Consider the following 19419-nt stretch of genomic DNA (forward strand, 5'->3'; position numbering starts at 1 on the left):
GGGAAAATCTCGGTGCTGCCACCGTGCAAGATCAGCTTCGGGTCAGCTGGAATCTGGGCGCCGGTAGGGGAGGCCCCGGGCAGGGCTAGGGCAGAGCCATGGTAAGATGGGGGTGGTGCCAGGGCGGGATAGGGAGGGACGTGCGCTTCCCTCCGCCTTGCTCCCAGCACCCCCGTTTTTTCGGATTTGGAGAGTCCTGGATGTGCGGATGGAGTGACTCAGCAGTCTGCACACTGGGACCCTGCCAGGGCAGGGCAAAGTCCGTTGGTGATGACATCTCTGACAATTCCTGCTATTGCAGTTCATTTTAAGCTTACCGGCCGGGAGCAGTGGCTCACGCCTGTAATCCCAGCACTTTCGGAGGCCAAGGCGGGTAGATCAGTTGAGGTCCACAGTTGGAGAACAGCCTGATCTGCATAGAAAACCCAGTCTCTACTAAAAATGCAAAAAATTAGTTGGACATGGTGGCGGGCACCAGTAATCCCCTGCTACTTGGTAAGCTCAGGCAGGAGAATCACTTGAACCTGGGAGGCAGAAGTCGCAGTGAGCCGAGATCGTGCCAATGCACTATAGTCTGAGTGACACGAATGAAACAGTATCTCAAAAAAAAAATTTAAGTTTACGGTGGGGTGTGAACCTGTATGCCCAGCTACACCGGAGGCTGAGGTGGAAGGACCACTTGCGCCCAGGAGTTGGAGGCTGCCTTGAGCCAACATCGTGCCCCTGCATTCTAGCTTGGACAACATTGATTCACTCTCTAAAATATATAATTACATAAATGTTAATTTTAGCAATTTAATTAGAAAGCCCTAGGGTTATCTGTGAAAGGGTTGCAAACTGGAATATGAAATGTGAAACTGCCTGGTTGCAATGTGGAATTTCATGCTGACGCCCGACAGAACAAAAAAGAAACTTCATTTGTTTCCCATTGATTCCAGACGGTGAGGGTCAATCCTGTGCTTAGCTCCAGGGACTTTCCTAGGGAAAACATCTGGGGTGTGGAGAGCTAAGGCCTGGGATAAGTTATGTCACTAACTGTTGTTTTTTAAAAAGGCAATAACTTGGTCGGGCGCGGTGACTCACACCTGTAATCTAGCACTTTGGGAGGCCAAGATGGGTGGGTCCTCTGAGCCCAGTAGTTAAGAGATCAGCCTGGGTAATATGGTCAAACCTCATCTCTGCAAAAAAATATAAAAAATTAGCCAGGTGTCGTAGTGCGTGCCTGTAGTCCTAGCTAATCAGGAGGCTGAGACAAGAGGATAAATTGAGACCCATAGGTCGAGGCTGCGGTGAGCCAAGACTAGGTCACTCCACTCCAACTTGGGCGACAGTTTGATCCTTTATCCTCCACGCCCCGCCCTATTTTACCCAGGCCCCGCCCATTTCCTTGGGGCTCCTCCCAGACCTGGCTTTTTTCCAGAGTTGCGGATTCCCTCAAACCCGGAAGCAGATCACCTCAGTGACGGTCACACTGCAACCAGTGAGTTTCGCACTGTCGGTAGTAAGTCGGCCCGTCATAGGTCCCCGGCTCTCCTATGCTCAGGACGTGGGGTCCCCAGAGACCTGGATATTTCTGCCCCCCTTCCTCCACCCAGAGCAAATTGAGACGTCTTGACTTCGTGATCCACCCGCCTCTGCCTCCCAAAGTGCTGGCATTACAGGCGTTAGCCACCATGTCCGGCCTCCTCTTAGGTTTAAAGTTAGTCTGAGGCTAGTCCCGTCCCGGTCTTTATGCTACGGAGCCTTGTACACGGTGTCTGTCTAGTAGTTTTCCTGTTCAAAACCGTTTCCTGACCCCTCCTCCCATCCTGTGCTTTTTAAAGTCCACCCCGGAGTGGATTCCCACCCTGGGCGCCTCCCACCCTCTCCCTCGTCGGCCCCTGGAGCGCCACAGCCCCAGTCCCTTGGAGGCCGCGACCTCTGTCTGGTCCTGGGATTTTGCAGACCCCACCCCTGGCCTACGGCGCCATGTCCCCCACCTCCCTCCTCGGCATGTCGGGCCCTCCTGCTCTCCAGTTCTAAACCATGGAAAACGTCTTTTTCCGGGAGGCAGCCATCTTATTCCATCCCCTCGAGTAAGTGTCTTCCGAGAGGATAAGGAGAAAGAGCAAGCTAGCCACCGAGTTCGAGACCAACCTGACCAACATGAAGAAACCCCGTCTCTACTAAAAATACAAAATTAGCTGGGCGTGGTTGCGCGTCCCATCTACTCGGGAGGCTGAGGCAAGAGAGTCATTTGAACCCGGGGGGTGGTGGTTGGTGAGCGGAGATTGCGCCATTGCACTCCAGCTTAGGTAGCGAGTAAAACTCCGCCTGAAAAAAAAAAAGTGCTTTTGTTCTCATTTTATAATGCGTTTTCTTTTTTTTCCTAGTTCCTCTTCATTTCATTAGTTTTTTTATATTTTAATTTTTATTATTATTTTTGAGACATTTTTACTGTCGCCTAGGCTAGAGTGCAGTGGCAGGATCACAGCTCACTGCAGCTGCAATGTCCTGGGCTCAAGTGATTTTCCCACCTCAACCTCTAGATTAGCTGGGAACCACAGATGCGCCCCACTCGGCCCTGCTAATGTTTTCTTTTCCCTGTTTTGAGAGGCTGGAGTGCAGTGACACGATCTTGCCTCACTGCAACCTCTGCCTCCTGGGGTCAAGCGATTGTCCTGCCTCAGCCTCCTGAGTAGCTGGAACTATGGGCATGCATCACCATGCCCGTCTAACTTTTTGTATTTTTAATAGAAACAAGAGTTTCTCCATGTGGGCCAGGCTTGTCTCGAACTCCTGACCTCAAGCCATCTGCCTGCCTTGGCCTCCCAGAGTGCTGGGTTATAGGCATGAGCCACCTTGCCCAGCAAGATGTTTGTGTATTTGTCCAGGCTAGTCTTGAACTCCTGGGCTCAAGTGATCCAGCCTCATCAGCCTTCCAAGGTGATGGGATTACAGGCATGAGCCAACACGGGCGCAGCCTGTTTCTTAATTAAACAAAAAAAATTACTTCTGAAATAAGTTTTGGTAGAATCATAACAGCTGACATCATAGTTGTTTTGTTTTGAGATGGCATCTTGCTTTTTTACCTGGCTGGAGTGCAGTGACACAATCGCCCCTCACTGCAACCTCCACCTCCTGGGTTCAATTCTCTGGCCTCAGACTCTGGAGTAGCTGGGGATTACAGGCGCAAGCCATTATGCCCGGCTAATTTTTGTATTTTTTTAGTAGAGACAGGATTTCGCTATGGTGAACTCCTGTGCTTGTGATCTGCCTGCCTCAGCCTCACCGCACCTGGCCTCATTGGTTTTCAAAGTATGATATATTTTCAAATCTTTCTCCTGTAACCCAGGATTTCATTAGATACATATATTACCATTTTAATATTGTTTCTCTGTTAAATAGCGTTTACATTAAGGTCTGCATGCTTTCTACTCCTTGTTACATATTGAAAGTATTTTCTACTACCTGCTATACAATCTTAGGTTGTTATAATGTGTACTTGATAAAGATATCAAGGACCTTTTTTCTTTACCCTAACAAAAATTTAGTTGAAGTAGCCTATTCCCTTTTCTTTATGTCATCTGATAAAATGTTGAGCTGCGAGCTTCTAAGTAAATGTCCCCTCAAGTCTCTCTGATCTAGAATATTCTACAGATGTTGAAAGATGAGCTGGAATGGCTTGGAAACTTGAAAACGGGCCTTGTTTTAGCAGAGCCTACGTGTTCATGAACAAAACATTTGCTCAGGTCTCATTTCTAATGCTGCCTTGTTTTCCATGTGTGAAACACCTATAGTTATGTGTTCATAACTGTGTATATTTTAAGCATTTTTCTGGAAGTGAGTAATTACACGTTTGGGATTGATGCCATCAGAACCTTAGACCTTGAGAGAAGTTTCTTTTGCTCAGTCCTGGAATTTTTGTGTGTGTGTGATGCAGTCTTGCTCTGTCACCAGGCTGGAGTGCAGTGGAGCGATCTTGGTGTACCACACCTCTGCCTCTTGGGTTCAAGCGATTCTCCTGCCTCAGCCTCCAAGTAGTTGGGAGTACAGATGCACACCACCATGCCCCCCAGCTAATTTTTATATTTTTAGTAGAGACCAGGTTTCACCATGTTGGCCAGGATGGTCTCAATCTCTTGACCTCATGATCTACCTGCCTTGGCCTCCCAAAGTGCTGGGATTACAGGTGTGAGCCACCGAGCCTCACTGGTCCTGGAATTTTTTTTTTTTTTTGAGATGGAGTGTCACCTTGTCACCCAGGCTGGAATGCATTGGCACAATCTTGCATCACTGCAACCTCTGCCTCCTGTGCTCAAGTGAATCTTCTTGCGTCCGCCTCTCCAGTAGCTGGGACCAAAGACAACTGCTACAACGCCTGGCTAAGAGTATTTTTGGTAGAGAAGGGGTTTCCCCATGTTGCCCAGGCGGGTCTCAAATTTCTGGGCTCAAGTGATCTGCCTGCCTCAACTTCCCAAAATGCTGGGATTATAGGGGTGAGCCACCACTCCCAGCTGGTCTTGGAGTTTTCCAGAAGAGGAATACCAAGGCAGCCTATTGGCCCTTTTAGGCCATCACATGGGAATCAGTCGCATCTTCTTATTCACCTCAGGGGTTCTCAGGAGAACTTGGTGAAATGTCTCAGTGAGCCCACCTGTAACATAGAGGGGAGGAATAAGACCAGAAAAGCTCAGTCCGAGTGACACTGAATCCTGCAGTGACTGACAAAATACACCGTGTGACTTTTCTTTTCTTTTTTTTGTTTTTGCTTTTTGTTTTTTAGATGGAGTCTCATTTTGTCACCCAGGCTGGAGTGGAGTGCAGTGGCGTGATCTTGACTCACTATAACCTTCACCTCCTGGGTTAAAGCTATTGTGCCTCAGGCTCCCATGTAGCTGGGGTTACAAGCACCCACCACCACACTTGGCTAATTTTTCGTATTTTTAGTAAAGGCAGGGATTTATCACGTTTCCCAGAATAATCTCCATCTCCTGACCTTGTGATCCGCCCACCTTGGCCTCCCAAAGTGCTGGGATTACAGGAGTGAGCCATCGAATTCAGCCAGTGCCTAGTTTTAACTCAAATTTTAAATGGATTCCAGTCCTTCAAATTTTTTTTTAAAGCACAAGAAGAGGGAAAAAGGGTATTAGACTCGAATCACCATGAACCTTATCCTCTCATTGGCTTTAACCCACCTACACGGCTCCACATGCCTTGCTGGCCTCTCCCCTGAGCTCTGCAATCCTGTAGGCTGAGGTAGACGGATCACCTGAGGTCAGGTGTTCAAGACCAGCCTGGCTAACATAGTGAAATGCTCTCTCTACTAAACACACACACACACACACACACACACACACACAGACATGGTGGCGCATGCCTATAATTTCAACAACTCAGGAGGCTGAGGCAGGAGAAGTGCTTGAATCTGGGAGGCGGAGGTTGCAGTGAGCTGAGATTGTGTCATTGCACTCTAGTTTGGGCAACAAGAATAAAACTCTGTCTCAAAAAAAAAAAGTTTATTTTGCCAAGGTTGAAGACGCACCTGTGACACAGCCTCAGGAAGTCGTGATGACATTTGTCCAAGGTAGTCGGGGCACTGCTTAATTTTATACATTTTAGGGAGACAGACATCAATCAATATATGTAAGAAGCACATTGGTTTGGTCTGAAAAGCTGGTACAACTTTAAGCAAAGGCAGGAAGACCTCAAGCAGGCAGGGGGCTTCCATGTCACAGATCAGTGAGGCACAAATGGTTGCAATCTTTTGAGTTTCTTTCTTTTTTTTTAGATGAAGTCTCGCTCTGTTGCCCATGTTCTGCCACGTTGGCTGGGCTGGTCTCCATCTCTTAACCGCAAGTTAACTGCCTGCCTTGGCTGCCCAGTGTCTTGGGATTATAGGCATGAGCTGCTGCACTGAGTTCTTCCTTTAAATTTCTGATTAAAATTAGCCTTTCCAAAGGATGCACTCAGATAGGCATGTGTGTCAGGGAGAAGAGGGGCGACTTTGAATAGAAGGGGAGTCCGGTTTACTAAGCAGTTCCCAGCTTGACTTCTCCCTTTAGCTTAATGACTTGGGGACTCCAGGATTTCTTTTCCATAGCCCAACCTTCACCCCACTTTTGGTGCATGTTGCCTGTTCTGTGTGATCATTTTTCTGCCTTTGCCATTGACTCTTTGGCTCCTGATGAGAACAAGGCCTAAGGGGAGAACAGAGAACACTGGGCTGTGCTGGGCTCACCCGCTCTGAGTGGAGCTCAACCCTGGCTTCACATTAGAGACAGAGGCATTTTGCAAATAGAATATTTGTGCTGCTTTACGGGGATTCTGATTCTGATGGGATAGAACCCATCCTCAGTAATAGCGATAGTGTCCCAGGTGATAGTAATCTGTGTGCAGTACTGAGTGTCAAGGCTGTGTGTGTAGGGTTTGGCCCTACATCGACGTGGGGTAGACCCTACCGCTGTGCAGAGGCACTGGTTCCGATAAGTAAAGAGACAAGACACAGAAGGATGAAGAAAGCACAAGTGGGCGCCACTTACAAGCGGAGACAGGTGGGGCTCCGAACATCCAGGAGCGTCTGTATTTATTGGGTATAGGTTGGGGGTAGAGTAGTATGTGAGGTCATCTTAAAGGATAGTCACGACAGTCATGTGAGCAATAAACAAGGGGTCCACCCCCATTAGGTCACCTAGGCTAGGAGGTGGGCAGTGCACAGCAAGGGGTTTATCTCGATTAGGTCACCGAGGAAAGGAGGTGGGCTGTGTGCAGTGAAGAGGGTGCAAGGTGCACCATCTCTTACCTAGGGGCAGGCTACTTTTAGGAATTCCATAGGAGGATGCTTTGAGTCAGCACAGTAGCTAAAGAACTAACAGGGTATACAGCCACCTGCTGGCAGCTCCCAACGGTTTCTGTAGGAGGATGCTTTGAGTCAGTACATAGCAACCCAGCTGACAAGGTATACAGCCACCTAGGCACAATTATACCAAAGGGGTTTTAAGCCCTCAGACACTCACAGGCTTCCCAACCTGAGGCCAGCTTTCCACAAGAACTGGATGCAAGGTACTGCAACTCCTTTTCAGGAGGAGTGACTCTTGCCCCAAGCCTGCCATACCGTGGGTATCTTTACAATACTGAACACTGCCGCCCCGGCCGGATTCTTGTCCTGGTATAACTGTTTTTCCCTTAAATCATGCTCTGCACCATGTCTGCTCTAGATATTCTTCTGACTATAAGAAAGATACGATTATCTATGTGTAGCTGCTTATTCCTTAATTCATGCATTGTACCATGTGTTCTCTAGGCATTCCTCCAACTATGAACTAAGATATAATTATATATGCAAATAACTGAGTAGAAAGATACTAATTGTTCCAACTATAAACTACTACATGATTATATATAAAGGATTATATAAAGGAAATAACTGAGTAGTAACACTGTAAGATATTCTTTATGGCCAGGCGTGGTGGCTCACGCCTATAATCCAGGCACTTTGGAGGCCAAGGCGGGCGGATCACCTGAGGTTGGGAGTTCAAGACCAGCCTGACCAACATGGTGAAACCCCGTCTTTATTTAAAAAAAAAAAGGGGGGGGGGCGGGCGTGGTGGCTCATGCCTATAATCCCAGCACTTTGGGACGCCGAAGCGGGTGAATCACGAGGTCAAAAGATCGAGACCATCCTGGTCAACAAGGTGAAACCCAGTCTCTACTAAAAATACAAAAATTAGCTGGGCATGGTCGCTCGTGCCTGTAATCCCAGCTACTCAGGAGGCTGAGGCAGGAGAATTGCCTGAACCCGGGTATTCTTCAGGCACTAATTGTGCTGGGGATCTGCATAGCTCTCCTTCCTCGATGTCTAGATTGGGGAAGGAGACATCTTTGTCCTCCATTTCTGAGAGCTGAGCTGAGCCTGTGATCCACAGAGAGGGGAGGGGCTGTGTTCTGGTTGGGGTTTGGTTAGGGCAGGGGCTGTGCCCTGAAGGGGAGCTCAGTCCAGCTCCCCACTGCTGCCTGGTGTGTGGGGCTTCTCCAGGAGGGGAGTGAGGTCTGAAGACGAGGGTGAAACATACACTTGTAGGTGTTCCTGTGGGATCACTGCATGATCTCTGGTGCAGTGGGCAGCAGAGGCCCGTCTTTCTACAGAGTGAGGTCTCCCTCATGAGTTTTTGTCACAGGCAGGGAGTGAGTGGTTTCTAACATAAGTTTCCTGCATTTTTCCCATACAGTGTTGATTTCTAAAGACTTGTGAGGAAGCAGCTCAGAAGAGGAAAGAAAAGGAGCCCGGCATGGCTCTTCCTCAGGTAAAGTGACACTCCTCGGTGGGTTCATCTGTCTCTTTCCTTCCTGAAATGCCAGGTATTGTAGTAGCCAGTCTCTTCTGAGTCTGAAGCGTCCTGCCTGACAGGTTGGCTGGCACTCACCCGTGCCTTCCTCGGTTTCTGTCATCTGCTCTGTGATTCCATCTCTTGGGACCCAGTGACATGAACTCAGGAAGAGGCTCCACTGGGCATGGTCGTGGGAAGGGCTGACACCCAGACCGGGATGGACACGGGGTGTGGGCCTTGTGGTGTCAGTGCTGCTGCGCAGCCTGGATGGTTCAGGGGCCACATCTGGATGTAAGACCTTTGAGGATGAGATCAGAGAAACTACGTATGAAACACATGGGTTAAAGTGCACAGATGTCTGGTAAACTCTGGAAAAGGAGACCAGTAGGGGGAGCTATTTTGTAACTGATTTGGTAATGCAGTGGAAGCCACACTAGTAGAGCAACACGTCTCTGACTCCAAACTTTTTTTTTTTTTAAGAGATAGGACCGTGTGGTGGCTGATGTCTGTAATACCAGCACTTTGGGAGGCTGAGGCAGCTGGATCACTTGAGGTCAGGAGTTTGAGATCACCCTGGCCAACATGGAGAAACCCTATCTCTGCTAAAAATACTACAGTTAGCTGGTGTGGTGGTACATGTCTGTAATCTCAGCTACTCAGGAGGCTGACACAGGAGAACCACTTGAACCCAGGAGGTGGAGGTTACTGTAAGCCAAGATTATGTCACTGCACTCCAGCCTGGGCGACAGAGTGAGACTTTGTCTCAAAATCAGAGAGAGGGCGTTGCTATGTGGCACAGGTCTGGAGTACAATGGCACAGTCCAGAGTTTACAGCAGCTTCGACGTCTTGGGTTCCAGTGACCCAAACTTTAGCCTCCCAAAAAGTTAGAACAACAGGCATATTTTACCACATGTAGCTAATTGTATGTATGTATGTCTATTTATTTGAAATGGAGTCTCACTATCGCCCAGCCTGGAGTGCAGTGGTGCGATCTCAGCTCACTTCAACCTTTGCCTCCTGGGTTGAAGCGATTCTTTTGCCTCAGCCTCCCAAGTAACTGGTACTACAGGGCATTAGGGCGTACGCCTGTAATCCCAGCTACTTGGTAGGCTGAGGCAGGAGAATCGTAACCAGAGTCAGAACTGCACTCCAGCCTGGTGGCAGAGCAAGGCTCTGAATCAAAAAACGTATGTGTGTGTGTCCTCTAGGCACTATGGCAGGAACCTGGAATCCCACCTACTTGGGAGGCTGAGGCAAGAGAATTGCTTGAACCTGAGTGTCAGGGGTTGTAGTAAGCCCAGATTTCACTGCTACACTCCAGCCACAGCCATAGAGTGAGAATCAGTCTCAAAAGAAAAAAAAGATAAGACGGGTGATAAAGGGTTGCCTGCACGCCTGTGTGACTATTCAGTGACATTTTACGACGCTCCGTGTTCTCAACCTTGGACTTCTCTCACTTCCCTCCACTAGGTAAACCACTGATAATGTAGATTTGAAGCTGTGTCTGTTATTTAGGGGTTTATATTCAAAGCTGAATCCAGACTGCTGGATTCAGGTGCCTGTGTTGACATTTTTAGCTATTTGATTTGTTGCAAGTTCCCTAGAGTGTGTGTGAGGCAGTTCTCTTTAAGGACAGATCTTTCCTCATGGGACAGTGTGTTTAGTTTATTGCTGAGGACATGGGAAGCACGTAGAAGTGTTTAGCACATGGGAGGTGTTCAAACATGTTTGTTATGGCTGTTGCTGTAATTCGGACAGTTTGATAATGATCAACGACTCATGTCATTTGGGGTTTGTTATATAGCTTATTTCATCACTCCTCTATTAAACCCCGTACCCATAGTTATTTCTTATTTACTTATATATTTTGAGAATGAGTTTTGCTTTTGTTGCCCAGGCTGGAGTATAATGGCATGATTTCTGCTCACTGCAAATTCCATCGCTAAGGTTCAAGCGATGCTCCTGCCTTGGCCTTGCAGGTAGCTGGAATTACACCTGTCAAGAACCATGCATGGCTAATACTGTATTTTTAGTAGAGACCGGGTTTCACCATGTTGTCCAGGCTGGTCTCGAACTCCTGACTGACCCCAGGTGATCCACCAGCCTCGGCCTCCCAGAGTGCTGGGGTTACGCCTGTGCCACAGTGCCTGTCCGAATTTGTTTCTGATCTTTCACTGTGGACATTGTCATCTCTGAAAACATGACTCATGATCTAGATACTGAATATCATCTAGATACTGCATATACTGATATCATCTAGATACTGAATGTGACTTGGTGTGTCAATAAAAGTGTCCAACCAGCTGGGCACAGTGGCTCATTCCTGTAATCCCAGCACGTTGGGAGGCGGAGGCAGGTGAATCGCCTGAGGTCAGGAGTTCAAGACCAGGCAGATCAATATGGTAAAACCCCATCTCTTTTAAAAAAAAAGTTTCTAAGCTTTCTATAGCAGGAATGCTGCATTAATTTTTGTTTGTTTGTTTGTGTATTTCTTGTAGTATCCACAAACATAAGAAATTCATACTGAGAGGGTATCATGACTGCTTCAAAAAGTATAATAAACACAACTGGGAAGACATAATGTGGTGAAAAATCCCTTTCTTCATTTGTCAGAACATTCCCTACAATTAAATCCGTGCTTTCACCTCTGTCCTCTTGTCATTCTCTGTAGAGATCAGAACTCTTCGCATAACCATGTGGTTAAAATGTGTTTTCATTTCAGGGTCTATTGACATTCAGGGATGTGACCATAGAATTCTCTCAGGAGGAGTGGAGATGCCTGGACCCTGCTCAGAAGACTTTATACAGGGACGTGATGCTGGAGAACTACAGGAACCTGGTCTCCCTGGGTGAGGATAACTTCCCTCCGGAAGCGGGGATGTGCCCTTGGGTATTTAGATGTTGCTCGTTCTTCATGATACCTCATTGGGGGTTCCAGATCTAAAGTAGGCATAAATTTTATGGCAGGCCAGGTGCACTGACTCACGCCTGTGATCCCAGCACTCTGGGAGGCTGAGGCTTGTGGATGACTTCAGATCAGGAGTTTGAGACCAGCCTGGCCAACATTGTGAAACCCTGTCTCTACTAAAAATACAAAAATTAGCTGGACGTGGTGGTGCATGCCTGAAATCCCAGCTACTAGAAAGGCTGAAGAAGGAGAATTTCTTTAACATGGGAGGCAAAGGATGCAGTGAGCTGAGATCACACCACTGCACTCCAGCCTCTGTCACAAAAAACAAAAAGAAAACCTTCTGGCAGACTTTAAAGATACCCAGTTCTGGCCAGGCTTGGTGGCTCACACCTGTAATCCTAACACTTTGGGAGGCCGAGGTGGATAGATCATGAGGTCAGGAGATCAAGACTATCCTGGCTAACATGGTGAAACCCCGTCTCTTAATATTTAGAAATGATACTGAAAAACAAAAAAAAGACAACTAGTTCCCTGTTTGCTACTCCTGTGGCTTTGATTCAGTAGTTTTGGAAGAGAGCTTAATGTCCGCATATTATAATGCTCCCTAAGCATTTAGAAAGAGGCAGTCAGTGGAGGAATTAGTGAAATATTTTCCTCTATCCATCTGTAATGTCTTCTTTCCTACTGAAACGCAGGGCTGGGACTCTAGAAATGCTCTAGCACATCATGTTCATTCTTTACCCCCCCTTACTCCCTCCCTTCTCCCTTCCCTCCCTCCCTCCCTCCCTCCCTCCCCTCCTTCCTTCTTTTTTTTATGTTTATTGAGACAGAGTTTTTCTCTTGTTGCCTAGGCTGGAGTGCAATCGTGTGATCTCGGCTCACCGTTTCCTCCACCTCCCAAGTTCAAACGATTCTCCTGCCTGAGCCTCCCAAGTAGCTTGAATTACAGGCATGTGCTACCACTCCCGGCTAATTTTGTGTTGTTAGTAGAGACCGGGTTTCTCCATATTGGTCAGGCTGGTCCCGAACTCCTGACCTCAGGTGAGCCACCGCTCCTGCTGTTCCTTTTATGTAATTTTTTTGTATTTTTAGTAGATGGGATTTTGCCGCGTTGGCCAGGCTGGTCTTGAACTCCTGACCTGGTGAACTGCCTGCCTTGGCCTCCCGAAGTGCTGGGATTACAGTCCTGAGCCACTGCACCCGGGCTTTAGTCAATTCTTATTTTTTATAATGCTGTGTACTTTCTTGACCTCATTCATCAAAAGGTAGTGATCTTAACATGTATTTCAGTTCTTATATTGCGTGCTGCTGGTAAGTAGAAGCTGTGGCATCTTTGTTAAGAGAGTTTAGAATTCTGTAGGCTTTATAAATGTACTTTATTTGCTTTCTCATTTTATCATGGGTTAAAATATTTTATTAATTTTTATGATCTTCCATACAGCTTTTGGGTATGTGGTATGCAGTGTAACTGACACATTCCTCTCATTAGTGTCACAAAGTGCTACTGGTTGCAGTGGCTTATGCTTGCAATTCAGGACTTTGAGAGGCCCAGGCAGGTGGATCACTTAAGGTCAAGAGTTCGAGACCAGCATGGCCAACATGGTGAAACCCCATCTTTATTAAAAATATAAAAATTAGCCAGGCATGGTGGTGCATACCTGTAATCCCAGCTACTCAGGAGACTGAGGCAGGAGGATCATTTCAGCCTGGGAGGTGGAGGTTGCAGTGAGCCACGATCACATAATTGCGTTCCAGCCTGGGTGACGGAGAGACTACATCTCGAAAAAATAAAAATACAAAAAATTTTAAAGAAAATTTTACAAAGTGCCTGTTCTGCATGGATATAGGTAATTTTATGGCATATTTAGAAAAATGCTATATTAATATTTCCTTTGTTTTTTTTCTTTTTTAAAATGGAGTCTTACTTTGTCGCCCAGGCTGGAGTGCAGTGCTATGACCTCTGCTCACTGCAAGCTCTGCTATTTGGGTGCAAGTGATTCTTGTGCCTGTGGTTTCAGCCTTTCTTTCTTTTTTTTTTGAGACAGAATTTCGCTCTTGTTACCCAGGCTGGAGTGCAATGGCACGATCTCAGCTCACCTCAACCTCCGCCTCCTGGGTTCAAGCAATTCTCCTGCCTCAGCCTCCTGAGTAGCTGGGGACTACAGGTGTGCACCACCATTACCAGCTAATTTTTTTGTATTTTTAGTGGAGACGGTGTTTCACCTTGTTGACCAGGATGGTCTCGATGTCTTGACCTCGTGATCCACCCGCCTTGGCCTCCCAAAGTGCTGGGATTATAGACGTGAGCCACTGCGCCCAGCCTGGTTTCAGCCTTTCTAGTAGCTGGGACTACAGGTGCAGGCCACCACGCCTGGCTAATTTTTGTAATCTTTTGTTATCTTCTCGGTGCTATGATTGTTTGGCAATGCAGAATTTCCATTGAATTTGGTTATCCTTACATGAGCTTGTTGTAAATTTACTAATACATTGTACGGTCTGTTAACATTTATTTGTATACAGTAAATGTACTATAAATATGAAGATAACAAGTTTTTATCTTCATTGTTGAAACAGTGATACGTTTTTTGCAAACTATTAGACACTTGAGGACCACAGTGGAAGAATACTCCTTACTTTAGGCTCACACATGTTGCTGCCCTTTCAGTGTTTTGTCATGATATTGGAAAATAGGATTCCATAGAAATGATTTGAAGTGCATAGAATCACCCTTTATTTATTAAAGAATCTTACTCCTTTTGTGATCCTGAACGTTGAAGATTACGTTTGGAAAGTTTAAGTATTGTTTTTTGTGTCGTATTTGCATATTGCAGTATTTTTTACCTCTGTACTGAATTAGAAACCTATTTGTGTTTACAGTTTGTAAGTATCTCTTCCAAATGCATGATGAAGGAGTTCTCATGCACAGGGCCAGGCAACACAGATGTGTTCCACACAGGGTCGTTGGAAAGATACGAAAGTCATCACATTGGAGATTTTTGCCTCCAGGAAATCGAGAAAGATATTCATGACTTTGAGTTTCTTTTTTTTATTCTTCTACTCTTTTTTTCTTTTCTTTTTTTTTGAAAATATAAAGATGGGGTTTCACCATGATTGCCAGGCTGGTCTTGAGCTCCTGACCTCAGGTGATCCTCCCACCGCGGCCTCCCAAACTGCTAGGATTACAGCAGTGAGCCGCCGTGCCAGGCAGACTTTGAGTTTCAGTGGCCAGAAGATGAAAGAAATGGCCATGAAGCACCCATGACAAAAATAAAAAAGTTCACTGGTAGTACACAGAGATATGATCAAAAGCATACGGGAAATAAGGCTATGAAACATGAGCTTAGATTAAGCTTTTCATTTGCATCTGCCTGAACTGCATCTATTTCAGACTGAATGGAAAAATTGGTAATCAAGTGCAGAAATCTATCATCGATACTTCCTTGGTTTCAACATCCCCAAGAATTTTTTGTAGGCCCAAATCCCATATTTCTAATAACCATGACAATTTCCTCCATTCTTCATTACTCACACAACAGCAGGAGGTACACGTGAGAGAAAAACCTTTCCCATGTCATGAGAGTGTCAGAGCCTTTAATTGTAGCTCACTCTTATGGGAACATCAGACAATCCATTTAGGAGAGAAACAATATGAATGTGATGTGTGTGGCAAGGCCTTTAATCAGAAGCCGTACCTCACACACTGTGGTAGATGTCACACTGGTGAGAAACCTTTTTTTGGAGACAGAGTTTCGCTGTTGTTACCCAGACTGGAGTGCAATGGCACGATCTCTGCTCACCGCAACCTCCGCCTTCTGGGTTCAAGCAATTCTCCTGCCTCAGCCTCCCGAGTAGCTGGGACTACAGGCGCGCACCACCGTGCCCAGCTAATTTTTGTATTTTTAGTAGAGATGGTGTTTCACCTTATTAACCAGGATGGTCTCGATCTCTTGACCTCATGATCCACCTGCCTCGGCCTCCCAAAGTGCTGGGATTACAGGCGTGAGCCACCGCGCCTGGCCTCCCTCAACTTCTTTATTGATCAGCTTTTTTTTTTTTTGAGTGGGGCGGTTTGGGCTGGAGTTTTACTCTTGTTTCTCAGGCTGGAATGCAATGGTGCAATCTCAGCTCACAACCACCTCCTCCTCCCGGGTTCAAGCAACTCTCTTGCCTTAGCCTTGCAGGAGACTGGGATTATACACATGCTCCACCATGCCCGGCTAACTTTCTGTATTTTTAGTAGAGATGGGGTTTCTCCATGTTGGCCCGGCTGATCTCAAATTCCCCACCTCAGGTGATCCACCTGCCATGGCCTCCCAAAGTGCTGGGATTACAGGCATGACCCACTGTGCCCAGCACAGCTGTCCTGTGGTTTTATCCATTATTGAAGGCGGGATGTTGAAATGTAGCATTAAATGGAGCTATTTCTTTGAGTTCTTTAAATATTGGCTTTATATATGGAGCTCTGATATGCATATACATATATATTTCTAGTTGTATATTTTGGGTGAATTAACTCCCTTATCATGGTATAATGTCCTTCCTGGTCTCCAATAAAAAAAATTTTTTTTTTTTTGAGGCGGAGTTTCGCTCTTATTACCCAGGCTGGAGTGCAATGGCGCGATCTCGGCTCACCACAACCTCCTCCTGGGTTCAAGCAATTCTCCTGCCTCAGCTTCCCGAGTAGCTGGGACTACAGGCACGCACCACCATGCCCAGCTAATTTTGTATTTTTAGTAGAGACGGAGTTTCACCATGTTGACCAGGATGGTCTCGATCTCTTGACCTTGTGATCCACCTGCCTCACCCTCCCAAAGTGCTGGGATTATAGGCATGAGCCACCACGCCTGGCCTCCAATAAAAATTTTTTGGTTTTTTTTGAGACTGAGTCTCACTCTGTTCCCCAGGCTGCAGTGCAGTGGCGGGATCTTGGCTCACTGCAATTTCCATCACCCGGGTTCAAGCCATTCTCCTGCCTAAGCCTCCCGAGTAGCTAGGATTACAGGCACCTGCTACCATGCCCGGCTAATTTTTGTATTTTCAGTAGAGACGGGATTTCAGCAACTTGGCCAGGATGATCTCTACCTCTTGACCTTGTGATCCATCTGTCTCAGCCTCACAAAGAGCTGGGATTACAGGTATGAGCCACCACGCCCAGCCAATAAAATCTTTTTGGTTAAAACTTATTTTAGTATAGCCACCACTGCTCTCTTTGGGTGACATTTGCTTGGAATATCTGTTTTTATCTTTTGTGTTATTTTGTATTAACTTTTTTTTTTTTTTGAGACGGAGTTTTGCTCTCGTTACCCAGGCTGGAGTGCAGTGGCGCGATCTTGGCTCACTGCAGCCTCCGCCTCCTGGGTTCAGGCAATTCTGCCTCAGCCTCCTGAGTAGCCGGGATTACAGGCACACGCCTCCATACCCAGCTGTTTTTTTGTATTTTTAGTAGAGACGGGGTTTTGCCATGTTGACCAGGATTGTCTCGATCTCTTGACCTCGTGATCCACCCGCCTTGGCCTCCCAAAGTGCTGGGATTACAGGCTTGAGCCACCGCGCCTGGCCGTAAATTTTTTTTTTAAATACAGTGTCTCGCTCTGTCACCCAGGGTGGAGTAGAGTGGTGTGATCAAGGCTCACTGGAAATCTTGAAATCCTGTGCCTAATGTTTCTCCCACCTCAGCCTCCAATGGTAGCTGGTACAGGTGCATGCCACCATGACGAGCTAATTTTACATATATATATATAGAGAGAGAGACAGGGTTTGACCATCTTGGCTAGGCTGGCCTTGAACTCCTGACGTAATGATTCACCTGCCTTGGCCTCCCAAAGTGCTGTAATTATAGGTGTGAACCCCAGTGTCCGATGATGGGCTAATGTTTTTGTTTAGAGACAGTGTCTGGCTGTGTAGTTGAAGTTGGTCTTCATCTCCTGGGCTCAAGAGATCCTCCTCAGCCTCCTGAGTTGCTAGGATTACAGGCCCCAACCCCCATACCTAATTATTGGTTGCTGTTTTTTAAACTGTATGTGTATGTGTCCTGAGGGCTAATATGAGTCTTCTGTGGACAACATGTAGTTAGTTCCTGTTGATTCAGCCAGTCTTTGCCTTCTGAGTGCTGTTTAATATTTACATTTGATGTGTGACTGATGGAGAAGACCTTACTGTTTAATTGTTGTAGGGTTTTTTTTTTGTTCTTCATTTCTCATTTACTACTTTTTGTGTTTAATTTATTTTTTGTGTAGATACTCTTTAACTTTCTTTTCATTTACTTTTTCTTTTTTTTTTGAGACAGTTTCACTCTTGTTACCCAGGCTGGAGTGCAATGGCGCGATCTTGGCTCACCGCAACCTTTACCTCCTGAGTTCAGGCAATTCTCCTCCCTCAGCCTCCTGAGTAGCTGGGATTATAGGCACGCGCCACCATGCCCAGCTTATTTTTGTATTTTAATAGAGATGGGGTTTCACCATGTTGACCAGGATGGTCTTGATCTCTTAACCTCGTCATCTACCCGCCTCGGCCTCCCAAAGTGCTGGGATTACAGGCGTGAGCCACCGCGCCCAGCTACTTTTTCTTTTATTACAGAGTCTCACTCTGTCACCCAGGCTACAGTGCAGTGGTGTAATCTTCGCTAACTGCATCCTCCGCCTCCAGACTAAAACGATTTTTTGCCCCAGCTTCCTGAATAGCTGGGACTACAGGCACCCACCACCATGCCCAACTAATTTTTGTGTTTTTAATAGGGATGTGGTTTCACCATGTTGTCCAGGCTGGACTTTAACTCCTGATCTCAAGTGATTTACCTTCCTTGGCTTTCCAGAGTGCTGGCATTACAGTTGCGAGCTGCTATGCCCAGCCATTTTTAGTACTTTAAGTAGTTTTTGTCATTTAGTTTTCACTAAACAGACAAGTGGGTTCAGTGTGATTACAGTATGAATATAACAAACATCTTAGTGTGGATTCCTTTCAGCATGAAGAACTGAAGTGTGTTGTGTAGATATTTGGGGTGGAAGTCATTGTTGCAGGTATGTTAAACTTCTCAAAGTTATAGCATAATAATGAAACATTAAATTTGCATAACTTGGCCAGGTGCGGTGGCTCAAGCCTGTAATCCCAGCGCTTTCAGAGGCCGAGGCGGGTCCATGACTTGGGGTCAGGTGTTCAAGATCAGGCAGGCCAACATGACAAAACACCATCTCTAATAATAATAGAAAAATTAGCGGGGCATGGTGGTGCATACCTGTAATCTCACCTACTCAGGACTCAGGAGGCTGAGATCAGAGAATTGTTTCAACCCAGGAGGTGGAGGTTGCAGTGAGCCTGGATTGCACCATTGCACTCCAGTCTGGACGACAGGGAGAGACTTTGTTTCAAAAATAAAAATAAAAATAAGGGCCAGGCGCGGTGGCTCACGCCTGTTATCCCGGCACTTTGGGAGGCCGAGGCGGGTGGATCACGAGGTCAAGAGATCGAGACCATCCTGGTCAACATGGTGAAACCCCATCTCTACTAAAAATACAGAAAATTAGCTGGGCATGGTGATGCGTTCCTGTAGTCCCAGCTACTCGGGAGGCTGAGGCAGGAGAATTGCTTGAACCCAGGAGGCGGAGGTTGCAGTGAGCCGAGATCGCGCCATTGCACTGCCGCCTGGGTAACAAGAGCGAAACTCCATCTCAAAAAAAAAAAAAAAAGAATTTGTTTTTGTTGCCATTTTTATTCTTTTGAATCCCACCTCCACCACCAAGAAATTTTTTTTAAAGTCACAAAGTGAGTGTTCTGCGTGAGTATAGGAAATTTTCTGACCTTATCAGTAAAATACCGTATTAACACTTTTTTCTTTCTTTCTTTCTCACTTTGTTGCTTAGACTCAAGGTCAGTGATGTGATATCGGCTCACTGTATCCTCTGCCTCTTGGGTTCAAGTAATTCTTGTGCCTCAGCCTCCTGAGATTTTCTTAGTGCTATGATTGTTTGACAATACAGAATTTCCACTGATTTTTGTTATGCTGACATGAGCTTATTGTCATTTACTTAATTTGATTAACTAAATAAATTTAATTAATTCAATTTAATAAATTTCATTTATTTAATGTCATTTATTTATTTATTTAGATTCTTTACCAATGTAGTATATTGTATGGTCCTTTAGCATTTATTTGTATACAGTAAATATGCTGTAAATAGGAAGAATATATAGTTTTCTCTTCATTG

At 46.1% G+C, this 19419-nt stretch overlaps 1 protein-coding gene across 1 annotated transcript in view; it reads left to right on the forward strand.

The window, feature by feature from the left end:
- Positions 1–19419, forward strand: part of LOC144580889 (uncharacterized) — a 41550-nt gene that overhangs the window by 10640 nt on the left and 11491 nt on the right. Inside the window, 6 exon segments of the mRNA XM_078361272.1 lie at positions 8208–8282; positions 11030–11156; positions 14076–14253; positions 14407–14569; positions 14571–14612; positions 14614–14889. Coding sequence (XP_078217398.1) covers positions 8268–8282; positions 11030–11156; positions 14076–14253; positions 14407–14569; positions 14571–14612; positions 14614–14889 — 801 coding nt within the window. The 5' untranslated portion in view covers positions 8208–8267.

The sequence above is a fragment of the Callithrix jacchus genome, chromosome 22 (assembly GCF_049354715.1).
Source record: "Callithrix jacchus isolate 240 chromosome 22, calJac240_pri, whole genome shotgun sequence".
NCBI classification, from domain to species: domain Eukaryota; kingdom Metazoa; phylum Chordata; class Mammalia; order Primates; family Cebidae; genus Callithrix; species Callithrix jacchus.